Here is a 19,501-nt window from a genome sequence, read left to right on the forward strand (position 1 = left end):
AAAGGCAGATGCCAAGGCAATTGCCCATGAACTGTTTATGCCACTGACTTTCCCCCCTTAATTGTAAGATGGTGCTAAAAAGTATTTCCTGTGGCACTAGGGCTGGGTGTCAGAGGTTGGCACCCATCAGACTGGGTCCTAGTACTTTGTGGGGGGCACCAGCCACCACTTGAATAACTGGCATGGAGGAAGAGAGGTCACCACAGGGAGATTTTGGCCCCCTTGGGTGGGAACATCCCCTCCTCCATGGAGCAACTCCCCCAACCCAAATGGGCAACCCAGTGGTAGCCTCTGCTCACTCGCCTGGCCTCTCCCCTCTGGTTAGTGGGTCCAGAGTGGGCAGGTGAACGGAAGTGGCTGTCCCTCAGGTGGGCAAGCAGACGAATGACGGCGCCAAGGCGCAGCCACTCTCTTCGCGGAGGATTGGGCTGCTCGGACTGAAAGCAGCTCCAAGGAACCGCTGCCGCCTCTGTACACCTGCCCTCTCCCTGAGAGCGGCACGGCGGGCTCGTAACCAGAGCGCGAGATCAGCGACCGCAAGCACGACCTCCGCCGGCGTCCACCGCCGTGCTCTCTTACTTTGGGCGGAGACCATGGAGTCCACGGGGCGGGGAGAGAGGAGGACGGAGCACCGCCAAGGGCATGGGACCGGCCCTGCCTGGCACAGTGTTAAGCATGTCAACTAGGCAGGAAGTACTTCCTTAGAGTAAAACTGCTTAGGATTGGGGCCTAACTCGGCTGCAGAACAGGCCCCTCAGGTCCACGGTGCTGTTACTTGCTTGCCTCTCGTGAAGTTCTACGCAAGTCTTGCCGCAACCCCTCTGCCATGTCCCTGAAAGTTCTTTTTCTCTGACGTCAGTCCACCTGGCCCCGCCCCCGGGAGTGTCGGGCGGGGCTTAGGACAACGGCAGGGGGAAAGGAGGTGTGTCCAACGGGAGGAGGGGGCGTGTCCCTTCCGCCGCGTTGAGGGCGCCAGTTGGGAGGCAGTCGCGGCCGGTGGTGGCTGAAGAGGGGAAGGAGGCGCGAGCGCGCGCAAGGGGGACGGTTGGTTTGTTGGCCGTGAGGGAAGCTCGGCGGCGGCGGGACAGGGCAGCGCGCGCGCGAAGGGGCGCCCATGGTGCGGCCTCATGTCTAAGACGCTGCGGAGGAAGCGCCACTGGCTGAGCAAGGTGCAGGAGTGCGCCGTGTCCTGGGGGGGCGGCTCCGGCCCGGACCCCGACCTCCTGCGGGGCGGCGCCGAGCGAGGAGAGTTCCCCTACCTTGGTGCCCGCCTGCCGACGCTGGCCGAGTCCGGCGGTGGGTCTGGCTCAGTCTTGCTCTCGGGGAAGCCTCCCATTCCCGGGGACGTGCTGCTGGAGGTAAACGGCACTCCGGTGAGCGGCCTCACTCACCGCGACACCCTGGCCGTCATCCGCCACTTCAGGGAACCGGTGCGCCTCAAGACTGTGCGGCCAGGTTAGTCCGTGCAAACGTCTGTCGGGCCCTGGGGGAGGGACGCTCCCTTCTTTTCCCTCCCCCCTTGCCTTCCCTGGCCCCGAAGTCACCGCCCTCGTCTCCACCCAGGCTCACCTGCCCCTCATCAAACACCCCCTCCCCCGTCTTGGGTCCTTTCCCGGTCTGCATTATGAGATGTACCTTTCCTAAGTAACCCTTTCATCTTCCAAAGGGTTTTCTTTCTGTCTGTCTGTCTCAGCCCTCTCCCTCGCCGACCAAAGCACTGTTCTTGTCACCCATAAACACCTACTTTCGGCAGTGCTTTTCATCCATTGACCTTTTCTGGCAAGATATGTCTCTCCCCCCTCCCCTCCCCTCCTCCGTCTTCACTCATCCTTCTCCTGCTTATTTTTCCTTTAGGTTGGAACATCAAGCTTTAGTAATCCCCATCAGTCTCCTTCTCTCTCCATTTTAAGATGAAGCTATCTTTCTGTCATATCTCCTATCCTTTAGGGCACAGATCGCCCTACCTGTGCCACCCTACTTCAGCACTTCCTAAAGCACTCCTCTATTCGATTTTCGTAGGTGCTTTTGGCCTTCCTCAATCATATTAATTCTTTGCTTCCATAAAGCTGCTTCTCATCTCTGTTTTCTAGGAAGGCAAAGGCAAACCTGACCCTGCCATTTGTGTCTCTCCCCCACCCCCAGGCACATCTGCTAAATCCTTTCCCTTTCCTGAGCAGATCTGGCCCTTCCTGTTTACTCCAGTATCCATCTTCCAGTCCAGTGCTACTGTCATTACTTAAACGCTTCCACTTACAAGATCTTTTTTAAGCTGGAGAAGGTCTAGCAGGCTTTGTGATAGCAAAGGACCTTAGCTGGGTTTACATGCCATTTGTTCCAGTAAAGTCTATTGCATTGCACATTGTTAGACATGGTAGTCATCCTGGTAGTGTCAAAGTCGCTAGTTTTCTCTATAGTGGGTTAATTGCCTTTTGTAATTAACTATATTGTTAAAATGCAGTGTAATTGGAAATATTTGACATTGGTGATAGTTTCTCGTTATCTTGGTTGGAGCAGTTTGGAATTTTCATTTTACTACCCTATCAGTTTATATTGGGCAAGAAATCACTACAACTATTTTGAGCATTACTAGGTTTGCTATAATGTACGATTCTTACATTTCTATGTTTGCCATTAATTCCCAATGCTAGGATGGAAGCTTTTAGTTGTCTGTATTTTAGGGGGAGGGAAGCTATTGTAATTGCACTTCATGCTTGAGCAAACAGGTTCTCGCATGTTGTATCAGTGGTGTAGACCCTGCAGCTCTTTTCAGTAGAACAGATTCATGTTACACTGCTCCTAGCCTTACATTTGAATTCTAGCATTTTTGAACTGATTTTCATATACAGGGTAATAACTTACTTGATTAATCTTCTGTTTCAGTGTTCCCTGTGGTTTTCATAACCCAGTGATTTCTCTGCAAAGCTAGTTGTTTGTATATGCTATGAGAGTGAAGTTTATAGAGCATTGAGGTTTACTGAAAGCTAATGTTTCTCTTGGGTAGGATTAGTGAATGAACATTATTAAAAGCTATCATTTAGGCTAGTTGCCTGCTTGTTATTGAGGTTCACTATTTCTTTGTATAAAATTAGCATTGCTACATGGCAGAAGCAGAAGCAGCAGAGGGAGGCTAGAATGGTGATCTTCCTTTTCTTTGGGCAGTTGACTGAAAGGAGTGATACTGACTTCATTAATAAGACCCAAACTGGCATACCTGTTAAAATGCTTCAGTATTGACAAGCAAAGCTTTAATCTAGGTGCCAGAGTTTGGTAGACTGGTTTTACAACAGCCTTTCATATAAATTTTCTGTATTTTCAGCAGTGTGACTTTGTCTCAAAATTCTTCTTGCTATTTGGAGAGCAGTATCTGACTGTATTCAAATTGTGTGACACAAGCAATTTCAGTTACTATAAACATCTGCTGCTACATAAAAAATAATATGTTGGCCCCCAAAACAAAGCACATTAAACATAGTTTTTGATCTGAGTACCCAAGATGATTTTTCTGTACTTCTAGTATTGTAAAATATACTCTCTGTACTTCTAGTATTCTAAAATAGACATTGATCTCTTTATGTTTTGTAATTGTTCACACTTTCAATAACTGTAGCATACCTTGTTATGCCTAACATACTTTATTGTGGAATTAGATGAACCTTAGAATATCTAAACTAAGAACTTGTATTGTCTACATGAAGTATTGCATGAATATAAGTGTCTCTAGGGCAACAAGATAATTCTCTACTTTGTTTAATTTTAAATGTGTTATACTAAACTTAAGAATGTACAACTTCTGTATTTCTTATACAGGAAATTGAATTTTTCACTTAATAAATTTGACAATGGCTTATGAAATTTAAGTATTTTGCTTTTTGTTAGTCTTCAGATTGACACGGCAAAATACAATAGTATAGGTTAACCTTGAAGTGAGGTGGCTTGCGGTGATTCTTTTCAGAACTACAATAGTATATGTACAACATTACATAATCAAAGATATAAGCTGATCATGAATTTGAGAGTGTAATCTTTAGTAGAACAGAACATAAAGAAAAACTTTAAAGAAACTAATAGTAATTGCTTTTTTTAAGTGATCTGCCTAAGCCTTATTTCTAGTGTGTATGAATTGTAAAAAATTCAGATTTCAAAGTAAGAGCTAATTGTTATATAGTAGAAATGGCTCAAATAAACACTTCAGCTTTAAATACCAGAACATTCTTACATAAAAACCTGATGGGTCTGACCAAAGATTCATCTAGTCCAGTACCCTCTTCCCCACAGTAGCAAACCAGATGTCCATGGGAAGCCCACAAGCAGGGCACTGGGGCAATGGCCCCCTCCTGCTGTTGTTCCCCAGCATCTGGTTTTCAAAGGTATAGTGCCTCTGATCCTGAGGGTAGTATATAACTGTCATGCCTAGTAGGTATTGATAGCCTTATCCTCCATGAATTTATCTAATCTTTTAAAGCTCTCTTAAGTTGGTAGCCATCACCACATTTCATGGAAGTAAATTCCATAGTTATACACAGTGTAAAGCAGTACTTATTTTTGTCTGTAATGAATCTCCAACCATTCAGCTTTATTGGATGAACTCCCCCCTCCAAACCCCGGTTCTAGTATTACAAGAGAAGCAGAAGAACCATCTGACCACTTCCTATACACCAAGCAGAATTTTATTCATCTCCATTTTCCCTTTTACTTGGTTTTTTTTTTAAATGAAAAGCCTCTTTCGTGGTTTAGTTTTTGTCAGTTTGCCCCCACCCCATCGGTATATATGTGAAGTTAGGATTTTTTGCCCCGGTGTTTATCACTTTACACTTGCTTACATTGAACTGTGCATGCCATTTAATGATATCCTTTTGAAGCTCTTCACGATCCCTTTTTGTTTTCACCGCACTGGGTCCATTCAGAAGACACCTTAAACCATGCCTTTAACCATGGTGGTTAAGCCAGAAAGCCAGGCCAGCTTCAAAAGACACTTTAAACCACGGCTTTAACCATGGCGAGTAAGGCTTTTTGCTTTATTCACCATAGTTAAAGCTGTGGTTTAAGGTATCTTCTGAACACAGCCCAGCTTTCTGGCTTAACCACCATGCTTCAAGCCATGGTTTAAGGTGTCTTCTGAATGGGGGCAATGAATAATTTGATGTTGGCTACAAACTTGGCCATGTCACTTCTCACCTCTAACTCCAAATTGTTTATAACTTTAAAAGCACAGGTCCCTTATGGAATGCTGTCTGAATATAATTTTAAAATGCACAGGTCCCCATATAGATCCTTGGGAGACCTGACTTCTTGCATCACTCCATTTTAAGAATTGCCCAATTGTTCCTACTCTTTTCTTTCTGTTCTTTAACCAGCTACTGATACATAAGAGAATGTTTTCTTATCCCTTGACCATTGGTGAGAATCTGTGTCAAAAGGTTTTGAAAGTCCATGTTCACAATGTCTTCTAGATCAATCCTGTTCACTTGCTTGTTGACACTCCAGAGAACTTTAACATACTAGTGAAAGGATTTATCTTTGCTGAGGCCATGTTGATTCTTCTTTAGCACTATGTGTTCTGTTATATGCTTCATAAATTTATCTTCAATGGTTTCTACCAATTTTTCAAGAACAGACATTAAAGGTGTAATCACATGTTTAGACAGAAAAAAAAACTAGCATGTCCAGCCAGTATGGCTGGCTGGGACATGCTGGGAGTTGTAAGACTTTTTCTGTCTAAAAATGCATAGGATTGTGACCTGAGCTGTTGCTGTAATTTCCTAGATCCCCCCTAGATGCTATTTTAAAAATTGGTGTTAAATTGGCCACTTTCCAGTCCTTGGGTTTGTATGCTGATCTATGGGAAGAGTTACATACCAACAATTTCACGTTTGAGTTCTTTAAGAACTTGGTTGGGTACCATCTGGACCTGGAAATTATTTTGTTTTCAATTTGTTGATAAGGCCTTATCTCATGTAAACTATTTCCCTCAGTTCTTTAGACCCTTTCTAGAAATGTCACTTCAGACATAAGTATCTGCACCTCATCTGCTGCAGTGGAGACAGATGTAAAGAATGTATTCAGCTTCTGTGTAATCCCATTAACATCCTTTTAGCACACCTTAAACAACTTTGTTGTCCAACAGTCCAGCCACCTCCCTAGCTGCTTTCCTGCTTCCAATAAATTTAATCTTTTTCTGCTTGTCTTAATATTGTTAGCAATATGCTGGTTAAATGCTCCCTCCCCATCCCTGCATTTCTTTTGTGCTTAATGTCAATAATACCCATTGCTAACATGAAGTGGAGTAAACATTAGTTATGAAATTATCTTATGCATAGCTTGAAACTGGTGCAAATGACTGCAGTGTCTCATAAGAACATCTTGAATTTCTGTTAACTTCATTTTTCTAATGGAAGTCTCATCTTGCCTTGATGGTGTTAATTTGTATATATAGAAGATATCGAATAATTGCATTAATTATTTAGACTCCTCACCAGTATGCATTTCAAATGTCAAGTTATTGCTAAGCGCTGCTACTTGCAATCATACAGGCTAATGATTTACAATTGTAAATTTGAAGCTAATTATAGCTCCACTGTTACAGCACATTATGAATATTAAGTAGAGAATTTTGACAAACTTAAATTGTTATAATACAGCTCAATTTTGTAAATGTACCTCCCGTATGCTTTTAATTTATACATGGTGTCCAGTTCTATTATATACTAACATGTATTCATTTACTTTGGAATTATGAGAAAACTAGTTTCAGTTTTTATTTCTTCACCTTCAAAAGATGTTCTTACTGGAGTGTAGGAATTTGAATCTACTTGTGTTGTGTATATGTAATTTCCTGTTTAAACTGCATGGCTGCATATTGGAGTGTTAATTAGGCTGCAGATATTAGTCTTAACTGACTTTTGTGTTCCTAAAAAAGAATTGTGTTTATTTTCTTGTACTTAATTGACAATTACAGTTGGTTTCCATCACATTAGAAGAGAGAACAAGGTCCATTTCAACCTAGAAATAAGATAGTGTTATTGTTTGACTATAAAGGTGAAGCTCTTCTGTTTGCCAAATTCTTTTCTGTCCTCTTCTTTGCTTATTATTGTGGAAATGAGTGTGATTTCAGCAAATGTGGCACAATAGAGTGTTACTGGGTTTGGGTGTGGGCCTACCCAAGTTCAAATCCCTGCTCTGCCAATGGCTGCTTGGGATATAGAAATACATTTTTGATAAATAACAAATTCCACAGGATTGCAAAGGTAAAATGAGACAATGGGTTGGATGCTGACTAAGGCCTTAGCTAGACCGAGCTTTATCACGGGGCGAACCCTGGGATCGTCCCTGTGTGTCCACATGATGCACAGGGGATCCCGGGATCAGGGAGAGATGATCCCTCTCTTGCCCCGGGATAGAATCATAGAATAGCAGAGTCGGAAGGGGCCTACAAGGCCATCGAGTTTATCCCCTGCTCAATGCAGGAATCCACCCTAAGCATCCCTGACAGATGATTGTCCAGCTGCCTCTTGAATGCCTCTAGTGTGGGAGAGCCCACAACCTCCCTAGAGCCCTCCCCTTTTGGCCCACTTTTCCCTGGCTGAGCCCAAGACCGCAGAACGTGTGGCCCGTTGCCGCGGTTTGACCTGGCTCCACGCAATTACTGTCATGGAGCCGCGCACGGGGCATAGCACTCCTCAGGAGCACTGCGCCCATTGGGGTTAAGGGGGGAAGCAGGGAAAGGACTTAATTTTTTTTAAAAAAAACTTACCTTCAGTGCACAAGCATTCCTGCGCTCCGTCCTCTTTAAAAATAATTTTAAAATGGCTGGCGCGACGCCTCTCTTCCTGAGGTCGTCACGTCTCACGTGTAAACAGAGGAGGAATCTCGCGTTAAATACAACGCGAGATCTTTCCTCCTCTGTCCTGGATTAAACGGTAGGTCTAGCTAAGGCGTAAGTCTCACTTTATTCCCATTGAAATAAGTGGGGCTTAATTTAGTCATAACTCACGTGTCTATTATTTGCAGTGGGACTAAATCAGAATTGTGGGACCTTTGGTACTTCAGATGTTGTTGACTCAAAATTCTCATCAGCTCCACCCAGGACAGCAAATGGACAGGAATTATGGGATTTGTAGTGTGTGTGTATGTGTGTGTGTGTGTGTGTGTGTGTGTGTATATAAATATATATATCTCCTGCCTCTCCCTTTGGATCAACAAAGTACAACATCTGGAGGTCACAGGTTCCACACCCCTGGACTAAACCATGACTGATCTAAGCTATTGGCTTGACTTGGGTTATAATATGACCTTGAAATATTGAGGGGCAGAAATCTAAATGAACATATAGGATGCACTGTAACTGCATCCAGTTGTATGGAGGTTTATAGACATCTGACTAACTAGATTAGATGAGCTGGCAGTAGATCAATATATTTAAACACACTTGCTTTATAAGAAAATGAAGTGTAGCATTTGCTTTCTGCAGGAGCCCACTGAATCCTCCCACTGCTTATCTCCCCATAGTTCCTCTAAGTGTATTGGGATACAGACTAAAGAGAGGTAAACTGTTGGTGGAGGAGGGGTCCACACTCTTCACCCACACCCTTGTTTTGCTGTTTAAAAGCAGATGATTTGAACAGATCTATATTTCAATTATGAAACAATCACACTATAGCAAATTGATTGAAGACACTCATATTCAAACCTTATAACTACACATGCGCATTCTGCTAATATAGAATCAATGCCAAAATGAGTACTATTTTGAAATACTGATAAATGTATTGAACAAAGTTCTCCATAAATTAAAGATATTTACATTTTTGACATATGGAGTTCTGTGTCCCAAATATTTCACAGATGTTTGCTTTGAGTAGCAGTTGCTCCTAAAGTTGAACTTCACTTTTGACTTTTTAAAAAATTTATTCCTAGGTGAAAGTAATTTCCTGTTTCTCTGGTTCATCTGTACTACTTTAATATAATACCCAATCACAACTTTTTTGTGTTTTCTGAATCTTGCATGCATTTGCTTTTCTTTCACTTTTCCTTTACTGGTCTGCCTAACATACAATTTAACACTTTTCTGTTAAACTCAATGTATTTCTCTGGAAACATTTGCTGGCTTGCCTCAGTATGTTTTATATTAAAGTTCTTTTAAATTGTGCCTGAGATTTTTAAATTTTTAACACTGCAATTGGCTGAGTTACTGTAAATGCAAAATGCTATGGTATTTGTTTGGTACCCTCTATGTCACAGTGTTGTACTTGCATTTTGACTGTGGAGTTAACTGAGGCCATGGCTAGACTAGGCCTGTATCCCGGGATCATCCCTGTGCGTCCACATGACGCACAGGGGATCCTGGGAGCAGGGAGGGATGATCCTTCCCCTGGCCCGGGATATGGCCCTACACTTTAATCCCACTTTTTCCACGGTCTCAGGATAATCCCGAGACCGTGGAATGTGTGGGCGGGCATCGCAGGTTGTCCCGGCTCCTCGTGAGTAACTGCAAGGAGCTGGGACCCGGGCACAGAGCTCCTCAGGAGCTCTATGCCCATCGGGGGTGAGGGGAGGGAAAAGGTGTTTAAAAAAAAAAAAAAACCTCACCGTTTGTACATGAGCGCTCGTGAGCTCCTTTCCCTTTAAAACCTGAAATCCAAAATGGTGGCCACATGTAAACGAGGGCGACAATCTTGTGATCATAAAATCGCGAGATCGTCGCCTTCCAACCCCCTCGACTAGGCTTTGTATACCTGGGTGATGCAAAACTTAGGATTTCCATAAATAAAAAAAAAAATTCTTGCCACACAATAATTTTTTCAAGATTTGCTATTCTGAAATTCTTTAGAGCAGTGGAATTCATTCTTTCTACCCTCAGTTAACTCTTTTCACATTGAGGTGTCTGCCATGGAACCCTTGTATACTGATGAGATGGTGAGGAGAGATTTATTTCAAGAAAACTCATTTATCTTGCTCAGTGTTCTAGTTAGGCTATTGTACCATCACCCTGCATGAAGAAGTGTGCAGTAAATGTTTCCCTTTGGCTGATCGTTACTTGGGAAGATGGCGGTGGTGGACAAGCTGTGTTTCTGGTTCGCCAAGATTTTGTGGAACCCAGCTAAAAAGTTGCTCTAGATTGTGGAAGAGGTTAAACCTGAATAGTACCTGTCTTGTACTGACATATGTGTACATTTGTGTATAATATGTGTTGATTTTTACTGTCACCATTGTTAGTATGACAAACTTGTGTGTTGGTATAGTTTTGGATTCATTTTACTTTAACATGCTATGCCATGTTTATGAAACTGTGAACTCATAACATGGCAACTTGGTATTAAAATCTTTGTACCCTTTAACTGAATACAGTAATTAATGCACATACAATGGGTATATCTAACCTTATTGCTAGTGGAGAAATTAAAGGAGGTGGTGTTCCACTAATGGTTGCAGAACAACTAGCACAAGCAACACATAGTGTGATAAAGTAGTAATGCTTTGTGCAATGGCTTGCAAGTGGAATCAAAATATTGGATTTGGCACTTGCACAGCAGGAGCTTTGAGCTGAGGTGGAGACTTCCCCTAAAAAATACATGCTGCAATCCCATATACTAGTGAAGGCAACCTGACACCCTCCAGATGTTTTGGATTACAACTCCCATCAGCCCCCAGCTAGCATAGTCAGAGATTATGGGAGTCTAAAACATCTGGATGGCACCAGGTCACCTATCCTGTTATACACGCTCAAGTGGGACTAAGACCACAAGTAAGCCTGGACTTATATCTCAGTAGATATGTATAAGATTGCAGTGGTAGACTTCACCTCCCCCACAGTATTTTTAGGCACTAATTCCCCCCACCCCCCCGGCTGCTGCTTTTTATGAATTAGTCACATTGGTTATTTCACTCATATAGGAACATGTAAGAAACAGCATATCATATGCATGCAATCTGATTTGGATGCCTGACATAATGGACAGTGAGCGCATTTTAATTATTAAGAAAAGCTTTTCACAAGTAATGTCAAAATAATTTAAAAGGAAGGTATGGATTGAATCACAGCTTTGTGAAAAATGCTGTGTAGTTTGAGATCATCCCCACTTTGTGTTAATTTGTTCTTCCTTTGAAAATGCTTACCCTGCTTTTCCTTATAAAATCTTTAACTCAAAGTGGTGCATGAAAAGTTCATAAAATACAGAGGTTTGGATCCTGACTTAGTCATTCTTAGAGTAGATTCATTGATATGAATGAGACTTAAGATCCCTCAGTGGTATGGTCTGGCTGGCCTTTTTAAAATACTTTGAATTATTGAGAATAAATCACTGATGAAAGAATAATCCTGAATTTGCAACTCTGTGTGTGTGTGTGTGTGTGTGTGTGTGTGTGTGTGAGAGAGAGAGAGAGAGGGGGGGTGCATTATGGCCTAACTACTGCTGTGCCATGAAATTCAATATATCTACTTCCTAGACTCTTAGTAATGAAGATACATCAATTTAGCAAGTACATGGGGGTTATATTAAGTGGACTAGGAAAGGAGAAGCATCATCATTGGGGTTCTTGCTGAGGGAGAGAAGTGGCAACAAGGGTTGAGACATTCTCTGAAATGATGGCTGAGGTGAGGCAAATTGAATGTGAGGGAGAACTTAAAGCAGCAGAAGCTGTAAGCCATGTAAAGGTCTTAAGGCACTTTAGGCTTAAGAATGTTCTCCCTGCTATATGCTAACTGATGCAATTTGTCTGTGAAAATTTGTGATAATTCTTTGTCTTCTAGCACCCTCTGTTATTAGGAGGGATCATTGCTCTCTCCTAAGCACCAATATGAGTTTACAGATTCATCCAATCTTGAACATTGCAGCCAATGTATAGGGACGTATGATTTGTAGTAGGAAAAGGTAAAGTGCTGCTGCTCTCTGTTACCCCCTCCTAAAATGCTACTATTATGCATTTGTATGTAATCTGTAACCTGGGCCTTAATATGAATAGCAATGGCATCTAGAACATCTGTACGATCCTATAAAGACTGTCAAAGTGAGGCCTGTGCATGCAGTATGATGATGCAGTAGAATTCTGAAGTTGTACAAGTAGCAAACCATTTTAGACTACCTGTGCAGGATGCCATTTTTCAATATTTTTCTGCATAAAAATGAACAATTTTTGGAGAGCTTGTTCATTTTTGTGCTAATGTTTTACTTGCACTGAGTGTTTTATGTAGGGGAAGGCACAGGTTACTTTCCCACCTGAAATGGTATGGTCCATTCTACCACTTCCGGACTCTATCACCATGCTTTGCCGCATGTGTAGACCAGGCATAGTATACAACCATTTTTGTGTGTGTATTTCCTGGCTTTTTCCTCTAGGTATCTAGGTAGTTACAGTTTGAAGGTGATATGTAGTGTGCTGTGTGCCCACAGTTAAGGCAGACAGTTGGATATATTGGACATTATCCAACCCTCCAAAGCCTTGCATTTTCAAATGAGCAATCTTATCTGTTGGTGTTTCAAATACTTTTCCTTTAAGCTATTTTGAATATTTAACTATTTTAAAGTACTTTTTCAAATGCTACATAAAGATCCATTAGATGTTCGACTTACCGTATATGTTCTGAACTTGTATAACATGAGCATGCAGGAAGACATGCTCAGCACCTAGGGAGATGGGTGAGCTGAATTCTGTAATTGTTCAAATGCTTTTTGAACACTTTGAAATGTTTGTTTTGTACAATGAATTGCTCTTTCAAAATAAGCTATTGCAATAAGCTAATGCTGTCAGGTGAAATTTCAGAGTGGTTGCAATGGACAAACATACCCTATTTCTTCAATTCAAAGACACACTTTTTTCCCATATAAACATCTCTAATAATGGGCTGCGTCTTAGAATCGCGGGTGTGTCTTAGGGTTTTTTTTCTGTTGGTGGTACGGAAATTAGTGTGCGTCTTACAATCAATGGCGTCTTACAATCGAAGAAATACAGTAATACAAGAACCAGTTATGTGGCAGTTTGTACTGTTTATGGTTCAAGGAAAGATGTTTTTCAGATCGTTCCTCAAAGTGAAGTTTTGCAAAACAGTTTTTTTGAAATGTGTTTGGAAATTCTGACTATCTGGTGGACCGATAATCCTATGGCCATGTTAAGATGGTTACCACTTTGTTAGAACATACAGTGGCATAATTATTTGGATTCTATGCAGCCATAGGTTTCAATGTCAGAAGCAGAATGATAGCAAATAGTCAATATAGCAGCAGGAGCTCTTCACACAGCTTTGTAGCAGTTGCATTGCCACTCTCCACTCGCAACATCAGTTTGGTTCATGCCCCCACATTAGCTTTGCATGAAGGGCATTAATCAACACATGACGATGGTAGAAAAATCAACATGATATCATGGAAACCATTCTACACCCTCTCCCAGTAACAATTTGCAAGCATACTGCCTGGAAGAATATTAAGCAATTCCCCTGCCTAGGCCTCCTATGGCCCAGGGGAGCACCAGCTGAGCTGACACCTGCAGCCAAAGCTGCTGTGCTTCTTATTTTAATCCCTGGCACCTAAACACAGCTAGCAAGCCACCCTTTAGTTCCAGTGTTTCCTCTGGCAACACTGGGGGAAACTGCAACAATTGGCCATCACCATGTCCAAATGGTTTAGAGGCCTGAGTGTAGAATCCATAGGTAGTAGCTCCCCTCCCCCAGTAATGAGTTGAAGTCTTACTGCAGTACCAATGATTCCACACGGACACCACCCTTCCCACATGTTCATTTGGATCTAGAGACTCAGATGCATGACAACCAACTTATTTTCCCGTCATTTATTTCCCACTATTCCCTAAAGTGGATTCACTGAACTAATTTTTTAGTTTTGAAGCATGGTAGTGCTTCAAGCATTATTTACTTACTTTCAGAGCACTGTGGGATGTATTCTTAGAATAATGCTATTCTTCAGTTGATGATAAAGTTGAACTAGCAAACTGAAAGGGAGGACTTGTTATCTGTCAAATGTCACAGCACTGATCCATAAAGAAGTGATGACATCAATATCTAGGATCTTGACTATAAATGAAGAGTATCTTCCAACTTTTCTTGAGAACAAAAATATTTTAGGTGGTAATGCTACGCTTTTGACTTTTACTACTCTTAGATCAGTGAGCTGCAAACCTTTTGAATTTGTCCTCCCTCTAAATTTATTCTACAGTCTTCCTCGGCCAACTCCTTCTCCCCCACAACTAACTGTTCCACAGTAGGGCATGTAAAATTCAAATTCAAATCTTTATTTATTACAGTCGCAGACCAGCAAAATCAACACCAAAACATGCAAAGGATAAATAAAAAGTGTCATAAAAACAAAATACAGCTTAGTGAGTTACTTCTCTCAGAAGGATTGCAGCATTATTTTTCTAATTTGCATTGAGGTCATGAGAAACTTAGAGACCCTTTCAGTTATATGGGAGGACACATCCCTTAAACAGATTAATACCAATGTTGTGGGGTCACATCCAGAAAAGGCTGTTAATAAAGGAATGATTAACTTTTTTCTGCATTCCTCATACATGTTACAATGCAAAATGACATGTTCAACAGATTCTGTTGCTCCAGAACCACAGGGACATATCCGTTCATTAACCGGATTTTACTAAATCGTCCTTCTAGTAATGCTGATGGCAACACATTAAAGCGAGCAAGGGTAAATGCTCTCCTATACTTGGGAATGGTTAAAGCATACAGATATGAAGCTGCAGTGAGTCCATAGTTATTAAAATTATTGTAGAGCAGTGGAGAGCAAGATTTGTCAGCAGCAGTTCTTAAATGCTGTAGATCTAGATCTATTAGTCTTTGAACAACAAGAGATTGGGCCTTCTGGAGCCCATAGTTGCACACAGTAGGGCATGTAGAGATCTGTTGGGCAGTAACCCAGCTAGAAATGTGGATAGACATCTTTGGCCCTTTCTAAAAACCATTAGCAAGGAAACTCCAAATAGAACAAAGCAACAGCTCTTCTCAAATTGGGTAGGGGCAAGTAGAAAAGCAGTCACCCTCCCCCACCTTCAGTGTGAATCTATGAAGATCTTCTTTGGGAGGACATTCAACTCCCTAATGTGTTGGCTAATAGGGGGAGAATGGATTAGACTCTCTTAAGTTCCTGTTCTTCCCTGGAACTTGTTCCCCATGTTCACCATGTTCTGTAGTCCCACATGGTATGTTCCATAATTTTGTGACTAAATTGTCAGAATCTATGCAGTTCAAGCAGTTCTAAAAGTGTATGGGTAATAATATCAGTCAGGATTCTCAGGGGAAAAACTAGTTTTAGTAATTACTTTGTCTTGTAAGGGAAGTATAAAGATATGCCCTTCTTGTGGGCTTTCCACATCTGATTGGTTGCTGTGAAAACAGAGTGCTGGAATATGAAGATATTTAGTTTAATCCAACATGGCTTTTAGGTTCTTAGATCTCTTTAAAATGAATATAATATATAATATAAACATATTTATATCTTGCCCTTTCTCCAAGGAGATCTAGGTGGCATATATACTTCTTTGCTCTGTATTTTATCCTTGCAATACTGTGTTGTAGGTTAGTTTAAAGGTTAGTAACTGAGAGTGACCCACTGTCATCCATAATTTCATGGTCTGAGTTAGAGTTTAAACTCTATGCCAGTTGCTGGGGAACATGGGTGAGAGGTTGCTGTTGCACGCATGTCCTGCTTGTGGGTTTCTTGTTGACATCTGGTTGGCCACTGTGTAAATAGAGGGCTAGACTGGATGGACCCTTGGTCTGATCCAACATGGATCTTATATTCTTAAACATGGGTTTCACTAGTCTTGGCTGACACACTAACCTCTAAACCAGCTGCTAATCACTAGTTGCAATTCATCAGTATTCAGCAAGTAATACACTTGTCTGGCAACATTGGGCATTCAGTGTGAAGTGCCATAATATGTGTAAAGTAACATAAATTCTAGTGATGTATAAATATCACTACTTTTAAAAAAAAGGCGGGAGGGGGGTTTGTCCTTGCATAACATCCAATTGATACACTGTAACAGAAAGTTGTGTGGCCCTTGGACAAGGTTGAATCGCTTAAATGAAGGTAACTCAGATTGTTGAGATATGACCTGTCCTTAAATAATTGATTGGATCAATTCTGGCTTGATATCTTGATTTTCCTTATTAAATGTAAAAATGCTAATGGTCCCTCCTTTTGTTTAGAGGAGAGGATGGGGAGTGTCAGTGCCCGACTTATGGCTCATGCACATAATGACAAAACGTAATTGGTTTGATATAGCTGAATCCATCTTGTACATATAGCTGTGTATTATTTCCAGAAAATAATATTGGGGGTTGGGAAGAGAAGTTGGTGGTCTTTTGTGAAACTACTCAGTAAAATTTACCATAAACGGTAGTGTCGTGCATTGCTTGATCTTCTGAATTCTTTGGGAATTCCCAGCTATCATGGCTAGGAAACAAACTCCATTGATCTTGTATCAATCATTAAAGCCATTTTTTGTTTTGTTTTAAGATTTTCTCAGTATACCAGGTAGTTAGACTTTCCATTTTAAAACTAGTGCTGTCTTATAATTTTCCATATGAAATTAGCCCCTTCAGTCTCTTCAGCTAGATGAAGGCCTGGCCTATGTGTGAACCTCTGAGCTATACCCCACTTACTATTAACCTCCTTGCAGCCCAAAGCTGACTTGCCCCATTTTGCCTTCTTTTAAAAATAGGTGAGCCAAAAGGGAGACATGAGTAGAAATTACAGTGCTATGTTGTCTTATTAAGTCAACTGCATCATACTTAAGAGTGCTAATTAACATTGCTCTTGCATTTCAGAAGCATTTTAGACAAAGGTTTTTACATCTCATAAGAAGAACCATGTTGGATCAGACCAAGGGTCCATCTAGTCCAGCATTTTGTTGACACAGTGGCCAACCAGCTGTCAACCAGGGATCCACAAGTAGGACATGGTGCAACAGCACCCTCCCGCCGATGTTCACCAGCAACTGGTGTATATCTAATGTAACTGGTGTATCTCTAATGCTTTCTGTTCTGCCAATGTAACTAACTGACACTTTAAGAGATATCTTTAGATAGGATGGGGGAGGAGGATAACAGATAACATCATAAGACTGTTCTTATTTCCATTATTTATGCTGTTCCATTCTGCTGGAATGCTGTAAGTCAGGGATTCCCAACCTTTTTGGGCATGTGGGCATATGTGGAATTTTGAAAACATGCAGTGGGTGGTACCACAAAATGGCTGCTATGGGAGCATGGTCAGTTACAAAATGGCAAGATATCAACATCATCAAGTTGGATCTAGTAAAACAAATTTGGATTTACATGCATTAGATCACACCAAACCACCATCAAATTAAAGCTTATGTTGGTATATATAGACTGCACTAAAAATATCAGAGATGAAGTGCTTACCAGTGCTACTATGGCACAAAACATTGATATGAGGTGCAAAACCTCTTGGACCTTTATAATTTTTACTTGGGATGCCAACAAAACTGCCATCAAATCATAGACTCAAATCATCTTTGGACATAGAGGTGATCTATGATTTCTAGTGGTAAGACATAAGAACAGCCAAGCTGGATCAGATCAAGGGTCTATCTAGTCCAGCATTCTGTTCACACAGTAGCCAACCAGATGCTTCTGGGAAGCCCACAAGTAGGACATGAGTGCAATAGGACCCTCTTGCCCATGTTCTCCAGCAACTGGTGTACATAGGCATAGTGTCTCTGATATTGGAGGTAACATATAGCCATCAGGATTAGTAGCCATTGATAGCCTTATCCTCCAGGAATGTATCCAACCCCCTTTTAAACCCATCCAACTTGGTGGCCATCACTACATCTAGTTATGAATTCCATAGTTTAACTATGCACTGTGTGAAGTAGTACTTCCTTTTATCTGCCCTGAATGTCCCACCAATCAGCTTCATGGGATGGCCCTGGGTTCTAGTATTATTGGAGATTGACAAATATTTCTCCCTTTCCACTTTCTCCACACTAGCTTGACTTTTTTCTGGCCTATAATTGCATACACCTCTATCATGTCTCCCCATACTTGCTTTTTTGTAAGCTAAATACTTCAGGCCCTTGAGCACTTTTCTGCACCTTTTCCAACTCCACAATATCCTTTCTGAAGTATGGTGACCAGGTTTGCAGAATGCCACTTGCAAACAATCCATCTTGGAACAAGACATATCCACACCTTCTCCTCATGTAGGTTTTTCACCATCCTGTTAAGGGTGGAATAATAACCTTCCTGCATAACAAACATCAGTAGCAAAGCACCTTTAGGGCATGGGCAATTTGGAATGGTCAGGGAAGAGGGTCTTTTACCCTACCCTCTCCTGTCACTTTTCTACTACAAGCCTGCTGCTCACCCCCACTCAGTTACTCCTGCACAGAGTTCCAGAAGCGTGTTTACCTTTGCAAACATGTGTCTGCAGAGATGCGGTGGGTGGGTGAAAAGAAGTTGCAGCAGAAAGGTGGCAGGTGGGGGAAGGTTTAAGCACCTCTTCTTCTGACCTCATTCTCCCCTTCCCCCACTTTGCTTCTTCTCTCAGATCCTCCTGAAACTGCTTTGCCCTAACAGAAGCAGTTGTTGTTAATTCAATTCTTTCGTAGTTACTGCAAGAGAGAAACTCCTTAAGATTATGGAGGGACAACACAGCATTAGGAAAGTTCCTCTCAAAATATGCATGGCAGATTGTTTGGCTGTGATGGGAGCTGTGAGTTAATTTAGGCGCAGCCTCTTTCAGCAGAAAGACACGTATGAATGAAGGCAGGAAGGCTGGCTGGCTGGTGGAAGGGAATTCCAGTTATTCTCACTCCAGCCTGTCCCAGTTAGGAACCCTTGGAAAAATAATGAGGATCGATAATTGTGTGCCATGATGATACAAGCAGGTATCAGATGGTGGTTTGAGGGGCAGGAGTTCCATATAAAACTCATGGAAATTCAAGAGAATCTATGTTAATTCTACTTGATCTGACTTTTATTCAAAGGTGAGTGGAAGGCAAGTGTATCTGTATATTCTATGTATGTGTGGTGTGTTTCTTATGCGGGATGCCTTCTGTCCTCCTGCGTGGGTCATATATTTCTGTGTGTGGTTTCTCTGTGTAGGCTGTGTATAAGTTGGGCCTTCATCATCCCCACCCCCACCACACCACCCATATATGCCACTTGACAAGTTACTCAACTTCTGCTTAGCCAGCGAGCTGTGACGCTCCTGTATATGAGTCACTCGGCTCCCATTGTCATCAGACAGCAGCTGTTTCAGGATTCCCCAATGCATTGCTGGACATTGATGTTGGGGAATGCATTTTGAGGCTCTAAATTAGCCTCTTCCTAACAAGGTTGGGACCTAAGTGGCCTCTCATATAGAAGTGTTGCTGCCTGCTTGGATGAGCATATCTTGCTTGGTGAGTGCAGCAAGAGCCTTGTGAGTGTTGGTAAGCTCTAAGCAGTATATTGGGGCTGTAGAGATTTTAAATATACTAACTAAGCCCAGGTAGTTTGTAT

General features: G+C 41.8%; 1 protein-coding gene across 3 annotated transcripts in view; it reads left to right on the forward strand.

The window, feature by feature from the left end:
- Positions 1-1,119: 1,119 nt before the first annotated feature.
- MAGI3 (membrane associated guanylate kinase, WW and PDZ domain containing 3) overlaps positions 1,120-19,501 on the forward strand; it is a 152,513-nt gene continuing 134,131 nt past the window's right edge. For all 3 annotated transcript variants that reach the window (XM_063143362.1, XM_063143371.1, XM_063143380.1), the window contains exon 1: positions 1,120-1,455. In XM_063143362.1, the coding sequence (XP_062999432.1) occupies positions 1,128-1,455 (328 nt within the window). In that variant the 5' untranslated portion in view covers positions 1,120-1,127. The remainder of the gene's footprint in view (positions 1,456-19,501) is intronic.

This window comes from Elgaria multicarinata, chromosome 1 (assembly GCF_023053635.1).
Source record: "Elgaria multicarinata webbii isolate HBS135686 ecotype San Diego chromosome 1, rElgMul1.1.pri, whole genome shotgun sequence".
Classification (NCBI taxonomy): Eukaryota; Metazoa; Chordata; class Lepidosauria; order Squamata; family Anguidae; genus Elgaria; species Elgaria multicarinata.